The sequence below is a fragment of the Bacillus rossius genome, chromosome 16 (genome assembly GCF_032445375.1).
Source record: "Bacillus rossius redtenbacheri isolate Brsri chromosome 16, Brsri_v3, whole genome shotgun sequence".
Lineage (NCBI taxonomy): Eukaryota > Metazoa > Arthropoda > Insecta > Phasmatodea > Bacillidae > Bacillus > Bacillus rossius.
The window spans coordinates 38,183,731-38,205,808 of NC_086343.1; the positions used below are offsets into that span (position 1 = coordinate 38,183,731).

General features: G+C 37.8%; 1 protein-coding gene across 1 annotated transcript in view; it reads left to right on the forward strand.

Annotated features, from left to right (window-relative positions):
• The window catches only part of LOC134539984 (uncharacterized), a 46,614-nt gene extending 36,937 nt beyond the window's left edge, over positions 1-9,677 (forward strand). The window contains exon 2 of the mRNA XM_063382389.1: positions 7,852-9,677. Coding sequence (XP_063238459.1) covers positions 7,852-9,544 — 1,693 coding nt within the window. The 3' untranslated portion in view covers positions 9,545-9,677. The remainder of the gene's footprint in view (positions 1-7,851) is intronic.
• The last annotated feature ends 12,401 nt before the right edge of the window (positions 9,678-22,078 follow it).

Genomic DNA, 22,078 nt, shown 5'->3' on the forward strand with positions numbered 1-22,078 from the left:
GAAGGGGACCTTTTTCGAAATCAGACGTAGTAAGTGTCTTCTTAATTTGAATATCAAGTGTGCAAAATAATTTATATCACTTTCTGATCCTGATAGACGTTCTGCCAGTGTATAGCTATTTACCTGTGTGTGTGTGTGTGTGTATGTGTATATATAAAAATTGGTGGTCTGTATGTAATCTAGACTCTATAAAGCACTATAGAAAAAGGCTGAAAAATAAGAGATTACTAATATTGAAAAGATTCCATTATCTAGCTAATGCTCGGCATGCATTGCAATGCCTCATACAGTTTTGTTTTATAACATGTTTGAAGTAGTTATACATGTACAAATAATCTATCCATCCCTCTAAATATATATATTTATCTCCATCTACATCTATATATATATCTATGTATCTCTTCATCTCTATTTATCTCTTTATATCTACATAGACCTATATTCATATATACCTCCCACTATTTCTATCTCTTCTATAAATAAATCTCTATATAGCTCTATACATCTCTTTATCTAACCCATTTCATTCTCGATACCTCGCTCCATCTCAACTTATCTCACTGTCTCTCTCTATCTCACTCTATATATATATATATATATATATATATCACATTATCTCTGTCTCTCATTTATATTTAAATAAATTGTGTCATGCGTGCGCAATAATAAAACAAAAACAGACGAAGTGCCGCTATAAAATATGAAATAAACAAATTTTTTTAAACGATTCGTGCTCCAACTATTGCAAAATAGTTATACCATCTCAGAAACCTTCACGGGCATGTGCAAAACAACCCACCAAAATTTCTTCGCAATCGGTTGAATGGTATAGGAACACATACGGCACAAACAAACGAAAATTAAATATATGGTAAATGCATCAAACGATGATGCGTTTAAAATTCAAGGAAACTCTTCTTTTGCTAGCCGCTGCGAGCTTCATTAAGCGGGCTGGTCCCACCAAGGAGAAAAATATGAATTTGCCAGACCTTACTATGTGTATGATCGTGTGGTAGACAGAGAAATGACACTCACTCACTATTTGTCTGTCCATGACCTATGATTTTTTCTGTTAACAAGTGAAATTATCACCTTTTCACTCTCTTAGGGATGGAATTTCATATTAATATGGGGTCTATGTGTTAATCCAGGTTAACAGCTCGCTGTAGGCCAAATTTCATCCAGATCAGTTTAGCCGTTCTGGCGTGATTGAGTAACAAACATCCATCCCAACTTTCACATTTTTAATATTAGTGGGATTTAAAACCCGTATGTTTGGGGAAAAAATGTATTTAAAATCAAATTATATATTTTTTCGTAATCTCAAAATATCAAGTGTAGTATATATGGAGAATTCAATTTCATAGCGAAATTATTATGTCTACTTAAGTTGTTTAACTGGAGGAAATGTTCGAACATAATAATTTAAAGCAAAAAAAATATAATAAAAGTGAAATCTCTTGTTGAAGGATATTTTACTTTTTACAAAAAATTTTTGGATGGAAATAAACATACACGACCTTTCAATGAACTTTTGATACTGTAAGTTATAACATAATAAATGTTTGATACTATTAGAATTAGAAATGTTACATGGCCAAACTATTTAAAACACCGTATTCCAACTATTGTTATAATTATAACTAAAAATAATTAAATAGCAATGTCACTGCGATGTGCACAAATATTAATCAACTTAATGTGGTTGTATACTCAAAGAAGTTCATATTTAATAATCCCGATGATTTAATTAAGTTTCTGAGGGTTTCATTGTATGAAATAAAACATTTTTACTTCTGCTAAACTCTGAGGTAAGCTATTACCAAGAATTCTGTACTCGGGAGTACTGCAAGTTCCAATAAAATATAGTTGTATTCAAATAATGTGAATATTTCTAAATAAGTAAGCAAATCTTACAAAACTTGTTATCCAAGCAATCTAACAACTGATGATATCTCCACCCACCAAAAATCATTTTAACTACGCTCAATCATTTTGCATTCGAGAATGAAAATCAAAATAATATGCAGTCCAAACTGATTCTGTGATATTAGGATGTGAAACACATAATATACCTGATTTTGTTTGGCCTGTCACCTCAGAGACTAAAGGCCGAACCATAAATTGTATGTAATTATTGTATTTGTGACAGACCACGATCAAAAATTATTTTTATATTATTATTTGCAAAACTTTTAACTGTATACATATGTTCCCAAGCATAAAATGTCATAAATCTAATGCGATTTTACGGTGATTACGAACAAACACTTCATTATTCGCTCACCTAACTTCTGTAACAGTACCTATTATTACATAGGTTCTTAGTTAATTTCCAAGTGTTTTTATGCGCTAAGTGGTCTAGTGTGAAATTCAAATGATTTCTATCGCTACGTATAGTAACTGATTCGATGTAGTAGGTTTTAAGGTGGTTTACCTAGTTTTTAAAGTTTTGGAAAGGTGTTCTTCCCAAATACATGACTAAAAACAATTCATAAAGGAAACAATGTAGTCTCCCTCGCTCCCTTACACATAACCACCCCGTTCCGCTGTGGCGCATGGGATTCCCCACGACTTTGAGCTGGAACCAACAACAATATAACGGAATTTCAGGCGCCCCACTGACGTAGGGGGGGCTGAATTGTATCCCTTTGGAAAGGGTACTTTTCAGACTTATGGTGGCGGTAGTGTAGCTGGGTAGGAACTGGAAAGGTACCCTTTCCGATTTCTTAAAATGTTTTAGTTTTAATGCAAATATGTACTGGAAAGGTATCCCCTCGGAAAGGGCACCTTTCAGGATTTTCTCTACAATGACACAGCAGAAAATAAACTGGAAAGGTACCCTTTCCGATTTCTTAAAATGCATATTATTTTCTGCTTTAAAATCCTGAAAGTTATCCCCTTGGAAAGGTAACCTTTCCAGTTTGCGACATGTTTGTACTCGGAATGACAGACCTGCGACCCCGTCACACACTCGTGTTCCATCAGCTGCCCTGCCCCGCGCTCTTTGCATCTTGGATGGAGCCAGCGGCGTAGCCAGGAGGGGGTAACAAATAAACTGAGGGACATTCTTGAAAGTTATAGTAAATATTTATTGGTAAGACTATATGCTAAACTAGGTTAGTTAAGTTTAGGTTAGTTTAGTTTAGGTTAGTTTAGTTTAAGTTAGTTTAGGTTAGTTAAGGTTAGTTAAGGTTAGTTTAGGTTAGTTTAGTTTAGGTTAGTTTAGGTTAGTTTAATTAAGTTAGGTTATATTGGGTTAGGTTAGGTAAGGTTAGGTTAGAGGGGATAACTTTCACGATTTTAAAGCAGAAAATAATATGAATCTTAAGAAATCGGAACGGGTACCTTTCCAGTTTATTTTCTGCTGTGTCATTGTACAGAAAATCCTAAAAGGTACCCTTTCCGAGGGGATACCTTTCCAGTATATATTTGCATTAAAACTAAACATTTGAAGAAATCGGAAAGGGTACCTTTCTAGTTTATTTTCTGCTGTGTCATTGTACAGAAAATCCTGAAAGGTACCCTTTCCAAGGGGATACCTTTCCAGTACATATTTGCATTAAAACTAAAACATTTTAAGAAATCGGAAAGGGTACCTTTCCAGTTTATGTTCTGCTGTGTCATTGTACAGAAAATTCTGAAAGGTACCCTTTCAGAGGGGATACAATTCTGTCGTCCCCTGACGTATAACCCTGGAACACAGAAGACATGCAAACATACCACCAGGCTAGAGTGCTCAAACTAAGTGAAAAATTGGTAAGTTTCTCGCTCATTCAAGATAGGCCAATTGATTTTAAAAATACCTACTTCGACATTCCAGAATTTTTATTTCAGTAAATATTTTGGCAAATAAAAACACTATTTCGCTGAAAGGACACTGACATCACAAACACAGGGAGGCCAAGTGTGAAATTTTACCCAGGACTTTTCCGTACAACTACCACTTTTATTTCTCTAAAACTAATAAAGCATTTTGATTACAGTTCATTAAAATTTTTAAATTATATATTTTGTTTGCATCATAACTTGTTCTTCAATGTTTTTAAACACAAATCATTAAAAATAGTTTACATGAATAATTTTTTTATATTTATTTACAGACATAAAATCTATAATATTAAAATTTCAACTACTATAATTATGCTTTCATTACAGAAACTAAAATTCGCACTTTGACTTTTCACCAATTGGTTTTGGGGTTTCATATTGAAAATTATTTATAATTAATTACCACACTGATTTATATATGGAATAACGGAAAGATGTATTTACAATATGTATATTTTATAGTGTTCGATAAAATACTGAAAATGCCACCTGGTTGTGACATAAATGTTTTTATTTCTTTTTCACTGGGTGGCAGCAGCTGAGGCCTTTTCTTTAGAGAAAAGGCCGAGCTGATTACGTTAGTTAATTTTTCACTTTTATAAGATGTGTCTTGTTTTCATTATAATATTTAATTTATATGTATTTATTTTAGATTCTAATATTTTGGACTTGAATTCAGGCAGTTGTAAGCTGTGCCATAATTTTCTACGATATTACAGCTACTACTTCATTTAAATAATTGTTTTATACCAATGAATGTTGAGTGTTCAACCATTTATCGGTATATATTTTCTTGACGTATTATTGATAGTTAAAATTTAGTCACAAACTATTGACCAATATCTTTTTTATGTAGTATTTTAGAAGTTTTCGAGAACAAAAATATTTATAGGCACCTGAATTTTATTCATAAAACTATTATTTCGGAAAAACCCCATCGTTTTCAATCAGAAAGATCGTCTTTAACACACACACGTATTATATATATAACTGTATGATTTGTGTACCAGATATGAATAAAATATTCTATTTATTTCAACATGAGCAAAGCTTTATATGTATATGTGTGTGTTTTAATTATCTTACAAATGGATGCTTTTAGTCAAATTTGCAAATGCACTTTCACAGTATTCAGTGTTCGGCAAAGTAGTAGTTTATTTCCACTTATCTTTAATATTTAATCAAATATATTCCAACTGTAATCAAGCATTTACCAAGAAAAGATGCCGATGAAAAAATATATAATTGGGAAATATGTTTATAAAACTATTCAGAAAAGATATTTCAGCTGTCCAGATCTATTTTTCGAGTTAACAAAAATCTCTGAATAACGTTAGTATTTATTATATAACGTTTAGTAAATAAACTAATTCAATTAATCAGGATTATCGCATAGTAAGTAATGACATAAAACGTGGTGTCCACGTTTAATATCTTCGAGTTATATTGGATGCCGAGATTTTTTTTCACCATCATGTAGATGCATATGAAGATCTAAGGTCTTATTAAATTTATAACTTTCTCTGCATCAATACCTGATTGTATATTATAATTGTTCTTCAAATTGATTAGCTATAAAGTAGAATATTGTGTTGTTATTTGAAATTAAATAACTAATTTTGATTGTAATAGAATTGTAAGTATGCAGAAAAAATTCTGAATTTAATATGTTAAAATTTCAGGTTTTTCAATTCCTGTTAAATATGCTACATTCCTATATAAAATTAAATTTTCATTTTCTATTTATAAGACTTTAATCAGTGATGCAGTTTTTATTATATACATTTTATTACCATTTTTTATGCTTAAGACATATCTCGGTTTGGATTAAGAATTCCAAATTGCAGTTATAGAATTAGTGACACTTTTAAAACCATTAATAACTATAAAATGTGTAAAAAATTATAACTCTATATGAATCATCTAGAAACATTTATAGGTAAAAAAACTTAAGCAAAAAGTTATTTAAAACTTTTATAATCTACATATTTATTTTGTATACTCCTTTTTAGTTTCTGTTTAAGACATTTTTGAAAACCAAAGTAACCAATTATAACTAATTATTTAATATAAATTTTATCAATCTTTATGTGTGTTTTGTGTTGTTTCGTGTTTTGTCGTAAAGTTATTGTTATGTATCAGTGTATGTCTTGTGTTAATGTGTTTTTGATTGTTATTCTATGTGCTTATATGGTACCTATTTTTTTTATGTATGTGACATAATTCGTTTGTAACTGTTGTAAGGCACAAACAACAGAAAATTCAATTTGATCTGACAGTTTTAAAAAAAGCAGAATAATATGCTATGCATAGTAACATTTTTTATTTCCTAATAGAAAAAAATACTTAAATTTCAACAGAGATTATTTTTGAATGACTGCAAGCCTGTGCAAAGCCCACCAACATTCGATGTACGAGCCTTTGTCTCCCCTAGAGCGCCTGTGCTGCTTGCCCTGTGACAACAAACTACACTACACAAAAATATTTCCCTCGCATTTCAGCATCTTAAAAAAACTATTTGTAGACTTTAAATAATTTAATATGGACATTAAAAACCTTAATATCTGAGTTTTTTGTGTTCTGACACCCTAATAATGAAAACATTACATAAGAAAACCCATGGATATTTGTGTTGGATTTGCACTCATTAAATAATGATTTACAATTACTTAAATTATTCCAGTGTGCAAAAATGTACATTCTATGAAACTAGTTACGTTACGATTTTACGAGTAATGTCATTTTACTCATTCCGTAGAATGTATAAGAAATTATGGCAGAACTCTCCTTCGTCCATGGAAAACTAGCATATGTTTTTTTTTAAATCGTCTTAATAAGAATACAGTGCTGCTACCTATAATAAATTTTTGGAAACATTTATTTCTTTTCGCTTGCGATCTGGACGTATTTGTAATTGCAACTGTCACCGTCAGAAGCTCTATCTGTAAGCTTTAAAGTTAACCTGAGAAACAGCTACCTACCTACCTAGTTACCTACCGAATATTCTATACGCTACTTCGAGGGCAATGCCGCTGTACTCTTTCCATATAGTGTATAAAAAAATATGGCAGAATTCCATCTCGTCCTATGAAAGTATGGTAGATTTCCGTTATGGTACTTTTCCGCCTTTTTCGAAGAGGCCAGGCGGAATACTATCATTATGGTAGTCTTCCAGTATGGTAGTCTTCCGCGCCCCCATTAACTGTAGTTATCCAATGACGGACAGATTTCAAAAGTTTTAATGTACATGCCCTTAAGGGGCCCGCCTCGTTAGGGCTGTATGTGTGTTAGTGAGGCGGAATGATAAGCGCGATGCTTGCTGGTATTTCCAGCACGGTATAGCCTCTAAGTGCTAGACTCTAAAATGGCACCCAGTCTTCTCGTCGTCACAGGATAACTAAGCATTGTATGGCAGAGAAATGAATATAAAGGTGCAATGCAAATCCCTTAATTGCTTTCAAGAATCTGTACCGGCGGTTTTACGCCTAAAAGTTACTCTAAAAACACGCCTTTTAGCCAATTGATCTCTATAAAAATACAGTTTGAAAACCAAATCCTAAATTAAAAGTACTTTTCGGCCCTCAGCAAACTCTTAAAGGCTTTACACGAGCAGACTCCACTCTGATATCTTGAGTAGTTTTAAAATCGCGTTGTTTCTCCTGAAGCTATGCCTACAGTATATGTGTCCGGGTGCCCTTAAACATGCAAAACTTTCAGAAAACAATTACTTGATATAGAACCACTCCACTCTCCAGACTCCACTCTGATATCTTGAGTAGTTTTAAAATCGCGTTGTTTCTCCTGAAGCTATGCCTACAGTATATGTGTCCGGGTGCCCTTAAACATGCAAAACTTTCAGAAAACAATTCACTTGATACAGAACCACCAAATATTAATGATACTGTGATGTGGCCAGCAGCAATAAATTTTAGCTTTGCATTGTTTATGTTTGTTTATAGACCTGTAACTGACTTAAAGCACGATTAATAATTTTTAATCGATTTTTTGGTGTGTTTGCAGGGACATGGCATACATACTTCTGCAGAAGAAGCCTGAGACAGAATGCTCTCAAGATTTGAGAAACCCTGTGGCTCTTTTTGTCCGCGATTTGCATTATAAATATTTTAATATTTCGCAGACAGGGACATTTAGTCTCCTTCGTGATGGTGCAGAAGCTCCCTGTGTGAGTAACACATGGAGTTCAATCAACAAAGCCCACTTCAGTGATTATTCAGATGGGAAATTATTGCTGAGACTGCTACGGGAAGGAATTTTGCTTAGTGGGTGTGTAGTTTTTGACAGCGGCAGCACATACTTGGTCAGTAAAGGATTGCAAGCCGGGTTCTGCATTGCACGTTGCTTACAGGAGGTGGGAAGTTCACTCACAGACACTGCAGGAGTTGATATTAGCAGTACTGTGATCGACAGCGACTTGAGCGCTAATGAGAGTGCGTTTAAGAATATGGCAGAGGGTGCAGGGATACAGTTAGACACGAACATGTCGGAGGCTCTATATTCCAAGTTATTCATTGGTGCAGTTTTTGGGAGCCTCCTTTTGAAGAATGCAGCTCAGTACTCCAGAGCATGTCAAATGTCTATGTCACGCCTCCAACAATCTCTGCGCGGTTTCAAGGTTTCTACCAGTGCAGAGACTTTCTCTATGAACAAGACTATTGGAGCTGCAAATAAAGACAAATGGATTTTTAAAGAGGTGATAAGTTCGAATGATATTGATCCTTCGAAAAGTCTGACTTTGCCTGACGTGAAGAGCCAAGCTAGGGATGTCAAAAATACTCATTGTTCTCTAGATAAAAAAATTTCCTCTAAAATTGTTGGTCACCCCCAGTTTTATAATTTTTTAGTTCGTCATAAAAGTTTGAATGAGAATGAATATGTGTTTAATAATATGGAATATGTTAAAAACACATTTCATTCAAATGTAGTGCATAGTCTAGAAATTCTGAGAAAAACCACAGCTAAAACAAAAGATAAAGTAAATTTGCTTAAAAGCACCATCGGTAAAAATCCTATGGTCGGGATAACATTGGACCATTTAAGAAATACCTCTTTGATGTTAGCTCCAGTCATTATTGAATTGGTGGACGGTTCTAAAGTTGTACTTTTTACGAGAAAAAGTGGCACTAAAAATAGCTTTTCATTGCGAAAGACAGTAGAAAATATCAGAAATGGCACACCTTATGTAGTACCACAAGTCAAAGAAACATTGGAAAAATCAAAAAAGGTGCTATCATCAGTATTAAATGACAATAAAATAAATTACGCAACTCGTAAGGTGGTCCGAAAAATTAAAAAGAGCACAGCTAAAGCAGAGCCAAGAATGAAAGAAGCAGTGAGTAATTCAAAAGTCATCCTGTTCTCATTAGCAGAGAAGATGAAAAGCAAAGCCAAAGATAGTCCTCTAGGTGAGGCAGTTTCTGCAGTGGCGGGAAATCCGTGGGTCGAGAAGGCCACTAATGAGGCAGCCTTACATATATTTAGGAATGCCATTCGCTATGGGTTCCTGTTAGCAATGGACATGGACACAAACACAAACCTCTCCAGTGACGACCCTCCAACTGACGCTTCGACTGATGCTTCGACTGATGCTTCGACTGATGCTTCGACTGATCTGGAAAGCAGCGAATCTTCCAATGGCATGGAACAGAGTGAAAATCACAAGACAGTAAATGATCAAAGTGATAACAAAGGATAATAGATATTTAAAAAAATGGATGTAGTGTTTGTTTACTCTGCCAGAATTTATTCCAATAATACAAGTATTGACCAAAATTGTATATGGAATTGACTAAACTTTGTCTCTAGGTTAGATACTTTACATTTTTTAAACCCACAAGCTGTTATGACGAGCAGAAAATTTTGTAAATTAACAAGTTTTTAGTTAATATTTTATTTTGGCATTTTGACAACCAACACATCTGATGGATACTCAATTGCTCTTTTAAAAAATATGTTTATGCTAAAAAGAAATTACTTGAAAAAATACGTTTTACATCAGTTAATAAATTAAGTTAGTCATTTCATAATAATATGGAAAATACTTTGAAAAACAATTGTTGCATCCAACCTGCCATTTAAAACAGAAAAAGAGCTGAAGAAGAACCGAGGATGTTCAGAAATTAAAATGAAATTATATTTATGAATTTCAGGTAAAAAATATTTATTATAATAAATCTCAATCTCAACTTATAAATGCAGAATGAAAGTATTGTCTAAAAATTGAAAAATATTATTATTAAGTACACAAACATATGTTTCCAACTGATATGAGTTAAAAATAAACTTAGTAATTCGCTACCATTCGTAGAGAAAGGGTCGGGGGGTACGATCCCTAATCCTGGAATGGCACCAAGCAGTGGCGTTGCCAGGATTTGTGTATGGGGGGTGTTAAGAAGCATGGCCCCCCCCCCCCCCGTTTTAATGCGGTGGGTCTGGGGGGTCCTTCCCGGGAAAATTTGGATTTTAAGGTGTAAAATAGTGCTATTTTAGCATTTTTCGGTACTTAAATTTAAATATTGTAATGATAAAAATTTTATTAATTTGAATATGAAATTTGTTTGAGAGATGAATAAGAAATTTAATTAAATGTTTGTGCTAAGGGGGGGGGGGGGGGTTGAAACCCTATCCCCCCCCCTCCCTGGTTACGCCCCTGGCACCAAGTACCCAATTATTTAGAGTCCGTTAAACCTTTGTGAACTCGTCGCCTTAATCTTCTGCTTTTTATTGGCTCTCTTTGTCTATATATGTGTTGGTTGATAAAGAAATTACTGAACGTCTCTTATGGATGGTGATAAGAAAACTCCTTCCATTTTACAAATTTAGTGGTGAGAGGAATGGCTACAATTTTGAAAAGTTTATTTGAAATAACATTATTACAACAATTTCTTAAATAAGTTCGTTTGGAACCTCAAGGATTGGATTTTCTCGAATTATACTTGAACTAAATGAACAAACAAATTATTTAAAAATGGTTCTGTTCTATAAGGTTTGAAGTTAACATATTTGGGGGTGAAGTATACAGGGCTCAAGCTGTACACGCGGACTGCAGAGGGCGATGTGTGGTCGGCCAGCTCCCAGGACAACGCTCGGAGCCACCAGGTGAATGACCGCGGGAGCAATGACCCGCAGCACGGGCCACGGTTGATAAATACGGGGAACGCACTTACAAACGAGGACTACGCCTTCGTCCTGACGAAGCGAGCAGGGGCCACCGAGGCCTAGCAGGATGACACCAAGGAGTCGTCCAAGAAGATGACACAGCCTGAGGTCGCACCCCAGGAGTAAGACGTGCGATCCTAGGTCGATACATCGTATCTCAGTCACCGCGAGATTCATACTGTTATTGCACCATAGAGGATAAGCCTGGTTCAGATAGGGAAGTATTAAATTATTTAATCAATGTAAATGACATTTCCCTTGTACTTTAAACTCATTAATGTAAAGTGTCAGCTGTAATTGTTGTACTTGTTAACCTATCTGTTTTATATAAAACTATTATTGCTAACTATTTGACACTTTATTCACCTTTTTGTATACCTTAAAATACCTTTTAATAAAATAATACCACTAATTGATAAATAAATGTAACACCGGCGGAGGCACTGAACATTTAATTTCTCCTAAGCAAGTGAAGTGAACTGCCATCGCTCCTAAAAACCTTGCCTAAATATTTGGTTTTAATAAATTAAATCATAAACTTAAACGATATAAATATATTGCATAAGTCAGAGAATTTCTGAGAAGCAAAGGATTACCAGGAAGAGCAGTGGTTGTGTTAGATAATTTCACCGCTCACCAAAATGCAGCCGTACTGAAATCAGGTAATGGTGGAATATTCGTCGAATATTTGCCACAAACTTTCACACACTAATCCAGCCAGTTGATCAAGGTGTTATTTCTACCTTGAAATTTCATTTTTGCTCCAGAAACACACTGATGAAGGAAATGATTTAACATAATTTTGGAAAAAACTACAGTGTTCTGGATGATATTTACAAAATTGCTGCAGCATGGAATCTAGTAATGTCATTACCACTAGTAAAATCCTGGAAATTATTTAAAGATATATTGTCATAAATAAAGTACAACTTGCTTATTATTTATCAGGCGGCAAGCAAGTAATTGAGCAAGATGTGGCATGGTTTGAATGCGATGTAAACAAGCCTGGTTTTACTGTATTAACTGATGATGACGTTCTGAAAATAAAAAGGGGAGAGAATGAGGCAGAAACTGGAAGCTAGAGTGAAGGTGAACAGCCTGTAAAAGTGTCGCACAATGTTGCACGCAGTTATGCTGAAGGTCTTATCGTCTATTTGGACACAGAAAAAAAGAGCATTCTTACGGACAAAATGGTTTATGGAGAATTATTTCTAATATTTGTAAGAAGGAAAGAAGGAGACATCTTGAAAGATGTTTTACTGCTGTGTAACTGTGATGGCAGTGTAAAATAGATTATGTTTTAGTGATATGCACTGATAATATTTCTGTAAATTACACGTAACACTCTTGTACCTATTACTTAATATGTATCGGGGTGGCAGGAGTAAGCCTGACCCTGTGGGGTAGGTGATTATCACTTCAAGTGTTGGTGCTGTTGCCAGCTCTAGTTATCCGAGACATGACCCATCAGATCCATGGAATGGGTGCATGGAAGTTAATTCATAGCGTCTAAGCACCTATGGAAATCCTCTGCTTCCACATGGCACCGATGATATTGAGCATCAGTGGTGGCTATGCTGTGATGGGTATTCTCCACCTCTGATCATATCCGCAACTCTCACTTAAGATGACACTGTCGGGTGTAACCCCGCTTCATGGCATCCTCAGTTGCATTGATTGGGCAGTTGTGATTGAAATCTATCTGGGGATCCGACTGACAAGCCCTGGTTTCTGGTCCCAAAGGCCTCACATAGTAAATGAGGACAAGGCCCATGTTAATGATAAGGACTGAAAATGCCTTCGACATAGTCAGGGGCACTCATGCCTAAAAGGACGTAAAGGTCTGGGGAGGCAATACTAGGCCCTACAGCTTCCATACATTGCTTAAATGGTTATTCAAGCAAAGGCTTTCGTGGTCGCCCGGGCATTTCCGGGCCTTGATCGACTGTAAGCCTGCTGAGCCGAGGTACGGCGGGTCGGAGGAAAATCCGAGGAGACGAGACATATCCAATGAAGTGGGTCCGAAAAATGGCTGTTCGGCTAGCTTTTGGCGAACAGTCTATGCCCAGTACAGACACCAAAGTTGGTGGTAGTATGGGAAGGATCCTTGAAAGAGAAAGGTCCCCCATTGTGGTTTCGTCTAGAAAACACCCACCCCTCGAAGTAACACAAGGTTTTGAAGTAATGGCACCAATAATATACCTACAGCATGATTTGGAGTAGAGTGGTCATAGATTGAAATAACACTTTTTTTTTCTTTTTTCTGAATATTTTTTCTGTGTATGCATAATGGAAATGGCACTATTCAGCATTTCTTAAAATGTAACGAATTAATAATTTTATGAATGAACAAAAATATTTTGCCCTTTTCTTATACAATGCATGAGTTTTTTAATTTCAGTAAAATAATTATAATTAGAATTGTCATTAATATGCTAACATAAGAAAAATATTAAAAATATATATTTTTTTCATATTTAGGTTATATTTAAATAAATAATGGCTTTGATGCATTTATGAATCATCATGGACAAAGTGCAAGTAAGTATTTATGATCATGTAATGCATACATTTAATTATACATGCCAAATGCCAATTTACATATCAGATATAAAATATTTTGATACAAACACTATTTGAAGCTATTTAATATAAAAATTATGTACATGAATATTTAAAAATTGTAATTTAACCAAAATAAATCATTATATTAGAAAGACAATATTGTACTATTTCCTCTTTAAAAATTGTCCTGACATTGTTAACTAATACTTTATTCATTTTTAGTAATTCTAGTTTTTACTTGGACACATTGGTACATCACCTAATGCTATATTCGTTTATGTTGTATGAAATAATTTGTAGCAGTTCTTACCTTTGTTTAGACATAATCTACACCACATTTTTCACACATGATGTATGTCTGAGCTTTGCAGCTTGGTAACTTACATCTTACTCTTGTTTATTTCCAAATAGGAAGTTGGCTTGCTTGATCGAATCGAACATCTGCTGGAGGAATTGCAGCTGCTGGTCCTCTCATTCTGTTCTCAGCATGCTCCAGAGTTACAACAGATGGTCTTCCTCGTTTCGGCGTGGTTTTTATGCCAATTGTGCAGAGAGTTCTTGCAAGCTCTAGACGAAAATCCAATAATTTCATAGAGTCTTTGCTTACCATTAAACGGTGTAGCAGCCCCACATTAATAACAGCCATATCAACAAGATGGTAGAAGATTCTCATGTACCATTTCTTTGTTCTCATTGAAATCCTGTATTGTGCAACAAGACTATCAAGTAGGTCCACCCCACCCATGTGTTTTAGTCTGTAATCACTGCTGGGCAGTTTATAGCTACATGTTTCTTCTACTTTGTATCATACCACTTCACTTCATGTACTGGTTCTTTTCCGATGTACGACGAAAGTAACATAACACATTTGTTATCCTTCCACAGTGTGTTATAAACATCTACACCTTCCACCTGAGCTACATATTCAAATGCAGCTCCTCTTTTTTCTTTCTTCATGATCTCATCAGTTGGGAGTTTGCAGTTTGGTACCCTATTTCTCCTAACTGTACCAAGTGATTTTATGCCATGTTTTGCAAGGAAAGTAACCAAAGGCACAGATATGTAGAAGTTATCAAAATACACTTTGCAGTTGCAGCCTCGAGGGATTTCCCTACAGAGTCTTACAACAGTGTTGCTGCTTGCTCCAAGATCATCTTCAGTACTTAACCTTTTCTCACTAAGATTCTCTTTTCCTGTATAGATATAAAATTTATAGGCAAATCCAGATACTCCACATGAAACAAAAAGTTTATAGTCCCATTTGTGGGGTTTTAGTGGCATATACTGTTTGAGGTGATGCCTAGCTTTTGTTGAACAAATCTGTTCATCCACAGACAATCTCTCTTCAAAAGGGATTGAAATTAATGTTTTCTCTAGTGCTGAAATTACAGGGCGTAACTTATGTAACTTATCATATTCAGCTGCAGCTTCATCAAAAACCTGTTTAGTATTATCATTGAAGTGCAGGAACGAACGAAATTTCTCAAACATTTTGACTGGCATACAGTTCATAACTATCTCGAGTCTAACAATGAAACTCCATACAACCTTGTATTTGAAACCTTCGAGACAGAGGTGAGAATGCAAATCCCTAAAAACCTATGAAGATCTGAATCACTAAAATCAAGAGGGTTGTTGGGATTTTTCTGTACACTGTACTTAATTGTTTCTGAAACTCAATGAGAAAAAAGATCATCGTTGAAAAAATACTTGAATAACTGATATGGTGTCTGTAGATTTGAGACAACACTAGGAAGAACTGTTTTCCCTGAAAATTTTACCTGTTATTCTGAAATTTTATTGCTTTTCTTTTTCCAAACAAGTACTGTTTTGGTTTTACGAAGTGGTCCAGTTTCTTTTGGCAATTCCATGGAATAATTTTCTTCAGATGTAACCTTGTTTTCATCTGATCCTTCTTGTGACACTTCATTACTAGTATTCTTTGGGCTCTCATCTTCAGTATTCACTGCTGATGATACAGCACACACTATTTATATTCCACTGTTGTCACCCAGCAAAGCATCCAGATCATTTTATGAAAGTGGCATAATTTCACCTACAGTTGCAATTTCTCTGCCAGTTATAAGGGAAAACTGTTCTGCAATGTAATTTTTACTTTCAGTATTACCAAATATCTCTTCACTTCTTGAATCACTATCATTTTCTAAGTTATCTTCACTGTCGCTTGGAATACTTGCTAACACTAAACATATTTCTTCATCACCGTCTATTTTCCGATGCCTACCCTGGTGACAGTAAATTATTGACATCTGGAAAGAAAAGTAAATAAATTTTAATAGCTTTTCAATATTATTAACATTAATTTTATGCCAAAAATAGGTAATTGAAGATGATCCTGGAACACTTGAGATTCATAATTACTAAAATAAAATATGAGCTAACCTACATATTCACAATCTCAGTAGTATCCATAGTGTCCCATATATGAATCAAACAATTTTCAGCTCACCACAAATGCAAATGAATCAGTACACTTGTTCTGTATTAATGTAGAATATATTTAAGTAACATACAAAAATAAAATAATTTTTTCAATAACCTACCTTTAATACATTTTCTTTAAAAAACACACAAAATACTGTAATGAAACTCACAAGCATCACATGCCTCACTCGTTTATAACTGAAATGAAATGCCATCCATAGATAATATAATGATCTATGCTGCAATAGTGCACGGAGGTATGTCTCAGAAATGAACTGCCATGCAGGAAATGCTTGGAACAGAACATTAGAATTTATATAGCCCTAAACATAAACTGATTCATATTTGAATCATCATGCACAGTAGGAATAACCTTTTGATGTATCTGTATTTCAGTTATAACTTTTTACATGCTGCAGTACGATAAATGTTGACGTGTCCCGGCAGCAGCGTCGGGTGATGGAGTGGCATGAGGTGGGGCGACAGGCCCCAATGGTAGGTTGGCAGCTGCTCCTTGACGCACAGATATTGGTCTAACCTGCCCTCTTGCTTGGCATGAGCGAAGATAGGGGAGAAGGGGGTAGTAACAGGAGCCTAGAGCGAAATCCCCGAAGGGCCGCTCCAAGGGGGGGAAAGGAGTCTAGAGCGTAATCCCGAAGGCCGCTCCAGGGGAAGAAGGATGCTAGAGCGTAATCCCGAAGGCCGCTCCAGCAAAGGATTCCAGAGCGTAATCCCGAAGGCCGCTCCGGAGGAAGAGGAGAGAGAGAGAGTAGGGAGAGGAGAGGAGAGGAGAGCAGTAAATAAACACCAATTCAATAATACTGCTATATTTCCCCAGATTTCTCTGGGGTAAGGATCTCTGGCTAGGCACATTTCGACCTAGCTTAAATACAGCTCCTTCAGACATTGGTCACTGACAAAGCGACAATCTTTCCCCAATACAGAAAAACAGGCCATCCTGTGCCCTCCCCAGTAATTCACACACTAGGATATTATTTACTTATAACATATATAGCACTGACACACATTTTATATTATACAGTCATTAATAAATCTATATGCACTGCTATAACCGTTCAAAAGATGCGTGCTGCCATCTATGATATGTTCGCGGCACCACTCGTAGCCTATATCCCACGGCTGGTGTAGAGAAGCCTGTTGGGATACAGCTTTCTTGGCGCAGCGGCCATGTTGGTTGCAGAGAGAGGCCGAGGACAAATATAGGACACAACAATTCGCCACCTCCCTCTGTGGCCTCGGCCTGGATCGTTGCACCTGCCAGAGGTCAGTACGCTGGGCTTCAGTCCCAGGGCTGACCTCCCTACACTGGCCACTGCACTATGCGGAGGCTAGTCGGTAGCGGGCCGGTCGGACCAGCCGGTCCCGTGGTCTGAGGATTCTGGAGGCACAATCTTGTCCCGGTGAGGAGGGACTAGCAGGTTCCTGGGGTTGCGGGGTATTGTTGACAGATCTGTTTTCTGTCTTCATGGCTGCAGGTGAATCTTGTTCTGGGGAATCCATAATCCTCGGTCTTGTAAGGACTCCCTATTCCAGTTGCACCCTGGTTTTAAGGAGGCATCGCTCAACAGCTGTCTCCACGACTGCATGGTGGATTTCCCCTTTGGAGTTCCTCCTTTCTGACGCCATTGAAAACCACTGCCTGAGTTATTTTGGCTCAGCTTGGTTGTGGCCGAGCGTGGGGAAGGAGTTTCTTGGGGTCGCTGGTCTCCTTGCGTCAACACAACCATAGGTTGGTCTCTGTGTTGTTCAGTGCAGATTCCAGGATTAGGGTTAACACCACTTTGATTAGGGGCGTTCGGATCACCCATTCCTTTGGTGCCCCAGTTAAGAGTTCGGCGGGACGTTCGTCCGAAGTGTATAGTTTTATCTTCGAAGTCCAATGTCGCCTGCTGCTGGGTGACCCAATCTTGGCCCAACACGAGTTCTTCTCGAAGGTCCTTCGCGACCAGACATGGGATCTCAATCTCCACATCGGCTATGCAGCATTGTACCACAGCATTGCCCAGTAAGGTCATGGTGGATCCCTGGGTGGCAAGCTGGGCCATTTGGGGTTGGGACTTAATAGGGGTCCCTGTTCTCTGCACAATACTCTCGTGCACAAAATTAGTGGTGGCGGCTGAGTCGATAAGAGCCTAAATGGGCTGTGAGTCCACTTGCACCTTGACTCTTGGCAGTTCTTGTTGTGGGTGGTGCTGTACGCACATAAGGCTCGGGGTCGGTCTACTTTCGAGCCGAGCTTGGGAGTTGAGGTTTTCTACCTTCGGTGTAGGGGTAGGGCTCGTTGGCACCACTCTTTCCCTCCAGGGGTCTACTGTGTTGAGGCTGTTCCTTTCAGACTGTTGGCAGCGGAGCACTGGGCAGTCTTGATGAAAGTGCTGTTCAGGACAGTGCCAACACTTAGGCAATCTTTTGTTGGGGGTAGCATATTCCTGTACCGGGGTTGGTGGTGACCACTGTTTGCTGGTTACAGTGCCCCTAGTTTCGAGACAGTCTCGCTGCACGGTAGGGGCTCGAACCATAAGTTCGGATAAATTCTCGGGAGGTGGATGCCGCAGAAATGCCCGAAGGTTGGGCCGCACCAGCTCCAACAAGGTAGGAAGAAATTCATTTGGGTCTCTCCCTGGGTGTAGCCTCTTATAAAGTTTTCTTTTCTGTAGTAAGAAACTTTCGACATCCTCTCCTTCCTTTTGTTTGGTACCATATAATTGGGCAGTAAGATTTGCCAATCTTGATTGGTTTCCAAACTGGTTCAGGAAGCTCCCTGTGAACTCTTCCCAGGTGTCATACAGCCCTTCATGGTTATTCCACCATCTAGAGGCTTCCCCAAGTAGTAATGGACCTATCTGGTCCACCCATTCGGTGGGGTGGATTGCATGTGCCCGTAGGGCTTGCTCCCATTGGTGTACAGCTTGCACAGGGTCCTCATGATCCTGACCCTTAAAGGGCCGAGGTACACTTGCAGATCTTGTACTTGAAGGTAAAGTGGGATTCACTCTACACTGGGCGCAGGTAAACGACATCCCAGCAAGGTCCAGTGGTGTATCTTCCCAGCCTAGACAGGCGAGATGGTAGTCGCGCTGGCAGGCCTGGCAGGTGACGAGAACTAGGGCTGTCCCAGGGCAGTTCGGCGCAAAGCAGCGCCGGGGAGCTGGAACTGTTGGCTTCTTCTCTACCAGAAGTTGTCTGCAGGGCTGGCATATGTGGATATACGCCTGTTCAATGACTTGTTCCACGATACCAAGGCATTGTAGGTGAAACTGGGCATTGCAGCATACACAGGAAACGCTGGGTCCATCCGGTACACTGCAGCGGGGTGCTGCACAGGATCCAGAAGACATCCTTCAGTTGGGTTGGGCGCCACCAGGTGTTTTCTGCACTCCTGGAAGTGGGTGTTGGTCCGGCAGTAATGCGCAGCTCTAGCAGCGATAGGTCGTGGTCCTCAGCCTATCCAGACTGTTGCTGGCCCCACGTTGGGCGCCAAATTGACGTGTCTCGGCAGCAGCGTCGGGTGATGGAGTGGCATGAGGTGGGGCGACAGGCCCCAATGGTAGGTTGGCAGCTGCTCCTTGACGCACAGATATTGGTCTAACCTGCCCTCTTGCTTGGCATGAGCGAAGATAGGGGAGAAGGGGGTAGTAACAGGAGCCTAGAGCGAAATCCCCGAAGGGCCGCTCCAAGGGGGGGAAAGGAGTCTAGAGCGTAATCCTGAAGGCCGCTCCAGGGGAAGAAGGATGCTAGAGCGTAATCCCGAAGGCCGCTCCAGCAAAGGATTCCAGAGCGTAATCCCGAAGGCCGCTCCGGAGGAAGAGGAGAGAGAGAGAGTAGGGAGAGGAGAGGAGAGGAGAGCAGTAAATAAACACCAATTCAATAATACTGCTATATTTCCCCAGATTTCTCTGGGGTAAGGATCTCTGGCTAGGCACATTTCGACCTAGCTTAAATACAGCTCCTTCAGACATTGGTCACTGACAAAGCGACAATCTTTCCCCAATACAGAAAAACAGGCCATCCTGTGCCCTCCCCAGTAATTCACACACTAGGATATTATTTACTTATAACATATATAGCACTGACACACATTTTATATTATACAGTCATTAATAAATCTATATGCACTGCTATAACCGTTCAAAAGATGCGTGCTGCCATCTATGATATGTTCGCGGCACCACTCGTAGCCTATATCCCACGGCTGGTGTAGAGAAGCCTGTTGGGATACAGCTTTCTTGGCGCAGTGGCCATGTTGGTTGCAGAGAGAGGCCGAGGACAAATATAGGACACAACAATGTAATGTAAGTGCATCGTAAATGTAAATTATTGTAAATTCTTTTAATTTTGTTAGAGGCATAATGTTTCATATATATGGTGTATCATAAATGGCTTCAGCCACGACTTATATTAATGTGTTTAAAAGTCCCACTGTTTTGTGTTAACATTTAATTTTTGCATTTGGCAGGTTTGTATTGGCCTAATCTTGCCATGCCAATTTTATTACCATAACTTGTAATTTTCCCTGAGCTTTTTAAATTTTTGTATAACTTGAATCTCGTAGTGCATATGTTTTCTTGTGTGCCATTTTATATTTTAAAATAAACCTAACCGGAACTTACTTAACGAGTTCTTGCTATTACAGTAAGTTCATAATTACTTTATAACACACTGTTATTGGTGCTCTGCACTGTAGGTTTAAAAATAGTGGTTAGACTTCCTCGGTGTCTCGTAGTCTGTTGGGACTCGTATAGTCCCGGAATTCTACACCATCATTGGATTTTTATTCCCGACGATGCTCGAGTGTTCAGCCAACGTTTACATTCCGCCATCCCGCATGTCAGCAGCAGCAGCTCTTGTGAGTAAAGCCAAAATCAATCAGGGCTTGTTTACCTCACACCTACCAGGTTCCACTAGTGAAATATCCTGTATAAAAGCATAACCGCATGTGGTTAACAACAGTCGGGAATTACATTAGGTTAAATTATATTTCTAATACTTGAAAACTCTACGTTTTTGCTTTTTAAAACCTTATTAAAACTGAAATATATCTTCTATATTAATAACATTTTTATTTTGGAATCCAGATATACTTTTAGCACCTACTAAGGAATGTAATGCCCTAGCCCTCATGTAAACAATGCATGTTTCGTAAATTTTTAGATTTTAAATTTAGATTGTTCTATCTTTTTTAGATTTGAATTGTTTAGTTGTTTATTTGATTTGGGTTCTGTTTTCCTGGAATTAATTCCGGCGTTACTATGAGTGGTGGCTCTAACACATAGGCGTGCACACGGTAGGTGCCACAGGTGCCTTGGCACCACCATTACGGTTAACGTTATTTTATTTTTTACAAGCAGAAATAATACATACTTACAAAAAACCGTATTATTTCCAAAAAAAAAAATGTTTTCCAATCGTGTCGAGTTACAGATATGTGCTCATAACACTATCAGTATATCAATTATCAATCGAACCAACTACCTATACACACGGAAACAAGCCAGGTGCAATTACTTGTGTTGTACACGCGGGCCGCGGCTACGAAACTTCAGAAATGTAAATAGTTCTCCTCGAATTAGGTACATAGAATGCGCGCTCGGTGTCCACTGTTCACTCCACTCGGCAGGCGCACGGATTAGTAGCCGCCGTCCGCCAGGTAGCACTACTGTGTAGTGTTTACTCTTACTGTTTACTCATCAGTTTACTGTTCTAATGAGTACACGAGTACAGCCTGTGTTTGTTACGCGGATCTCTCATTAATTAATTATCATTTTATTTTCACTAGTTGACAGTTTTTATGGTTCGTTAATTGCTGTATATACCTATCTGTCTGTATGATGTATAAATGGGTGATTAAAATTAAAAAGCCGGATCCCGAAAAGGATTACTCGATGACTTATATGCTGTCGCCGACAAAACATTTTTTTTGTATTCCAAAAGTTAAAACTTTTCTCACTCTTATTTGTGTATTTTTATTATTTTAATATTTTACATATTTGAGGTATGTTACAAAAACTCCCTCGATTTGTTGATTTTAAAACTTAACATT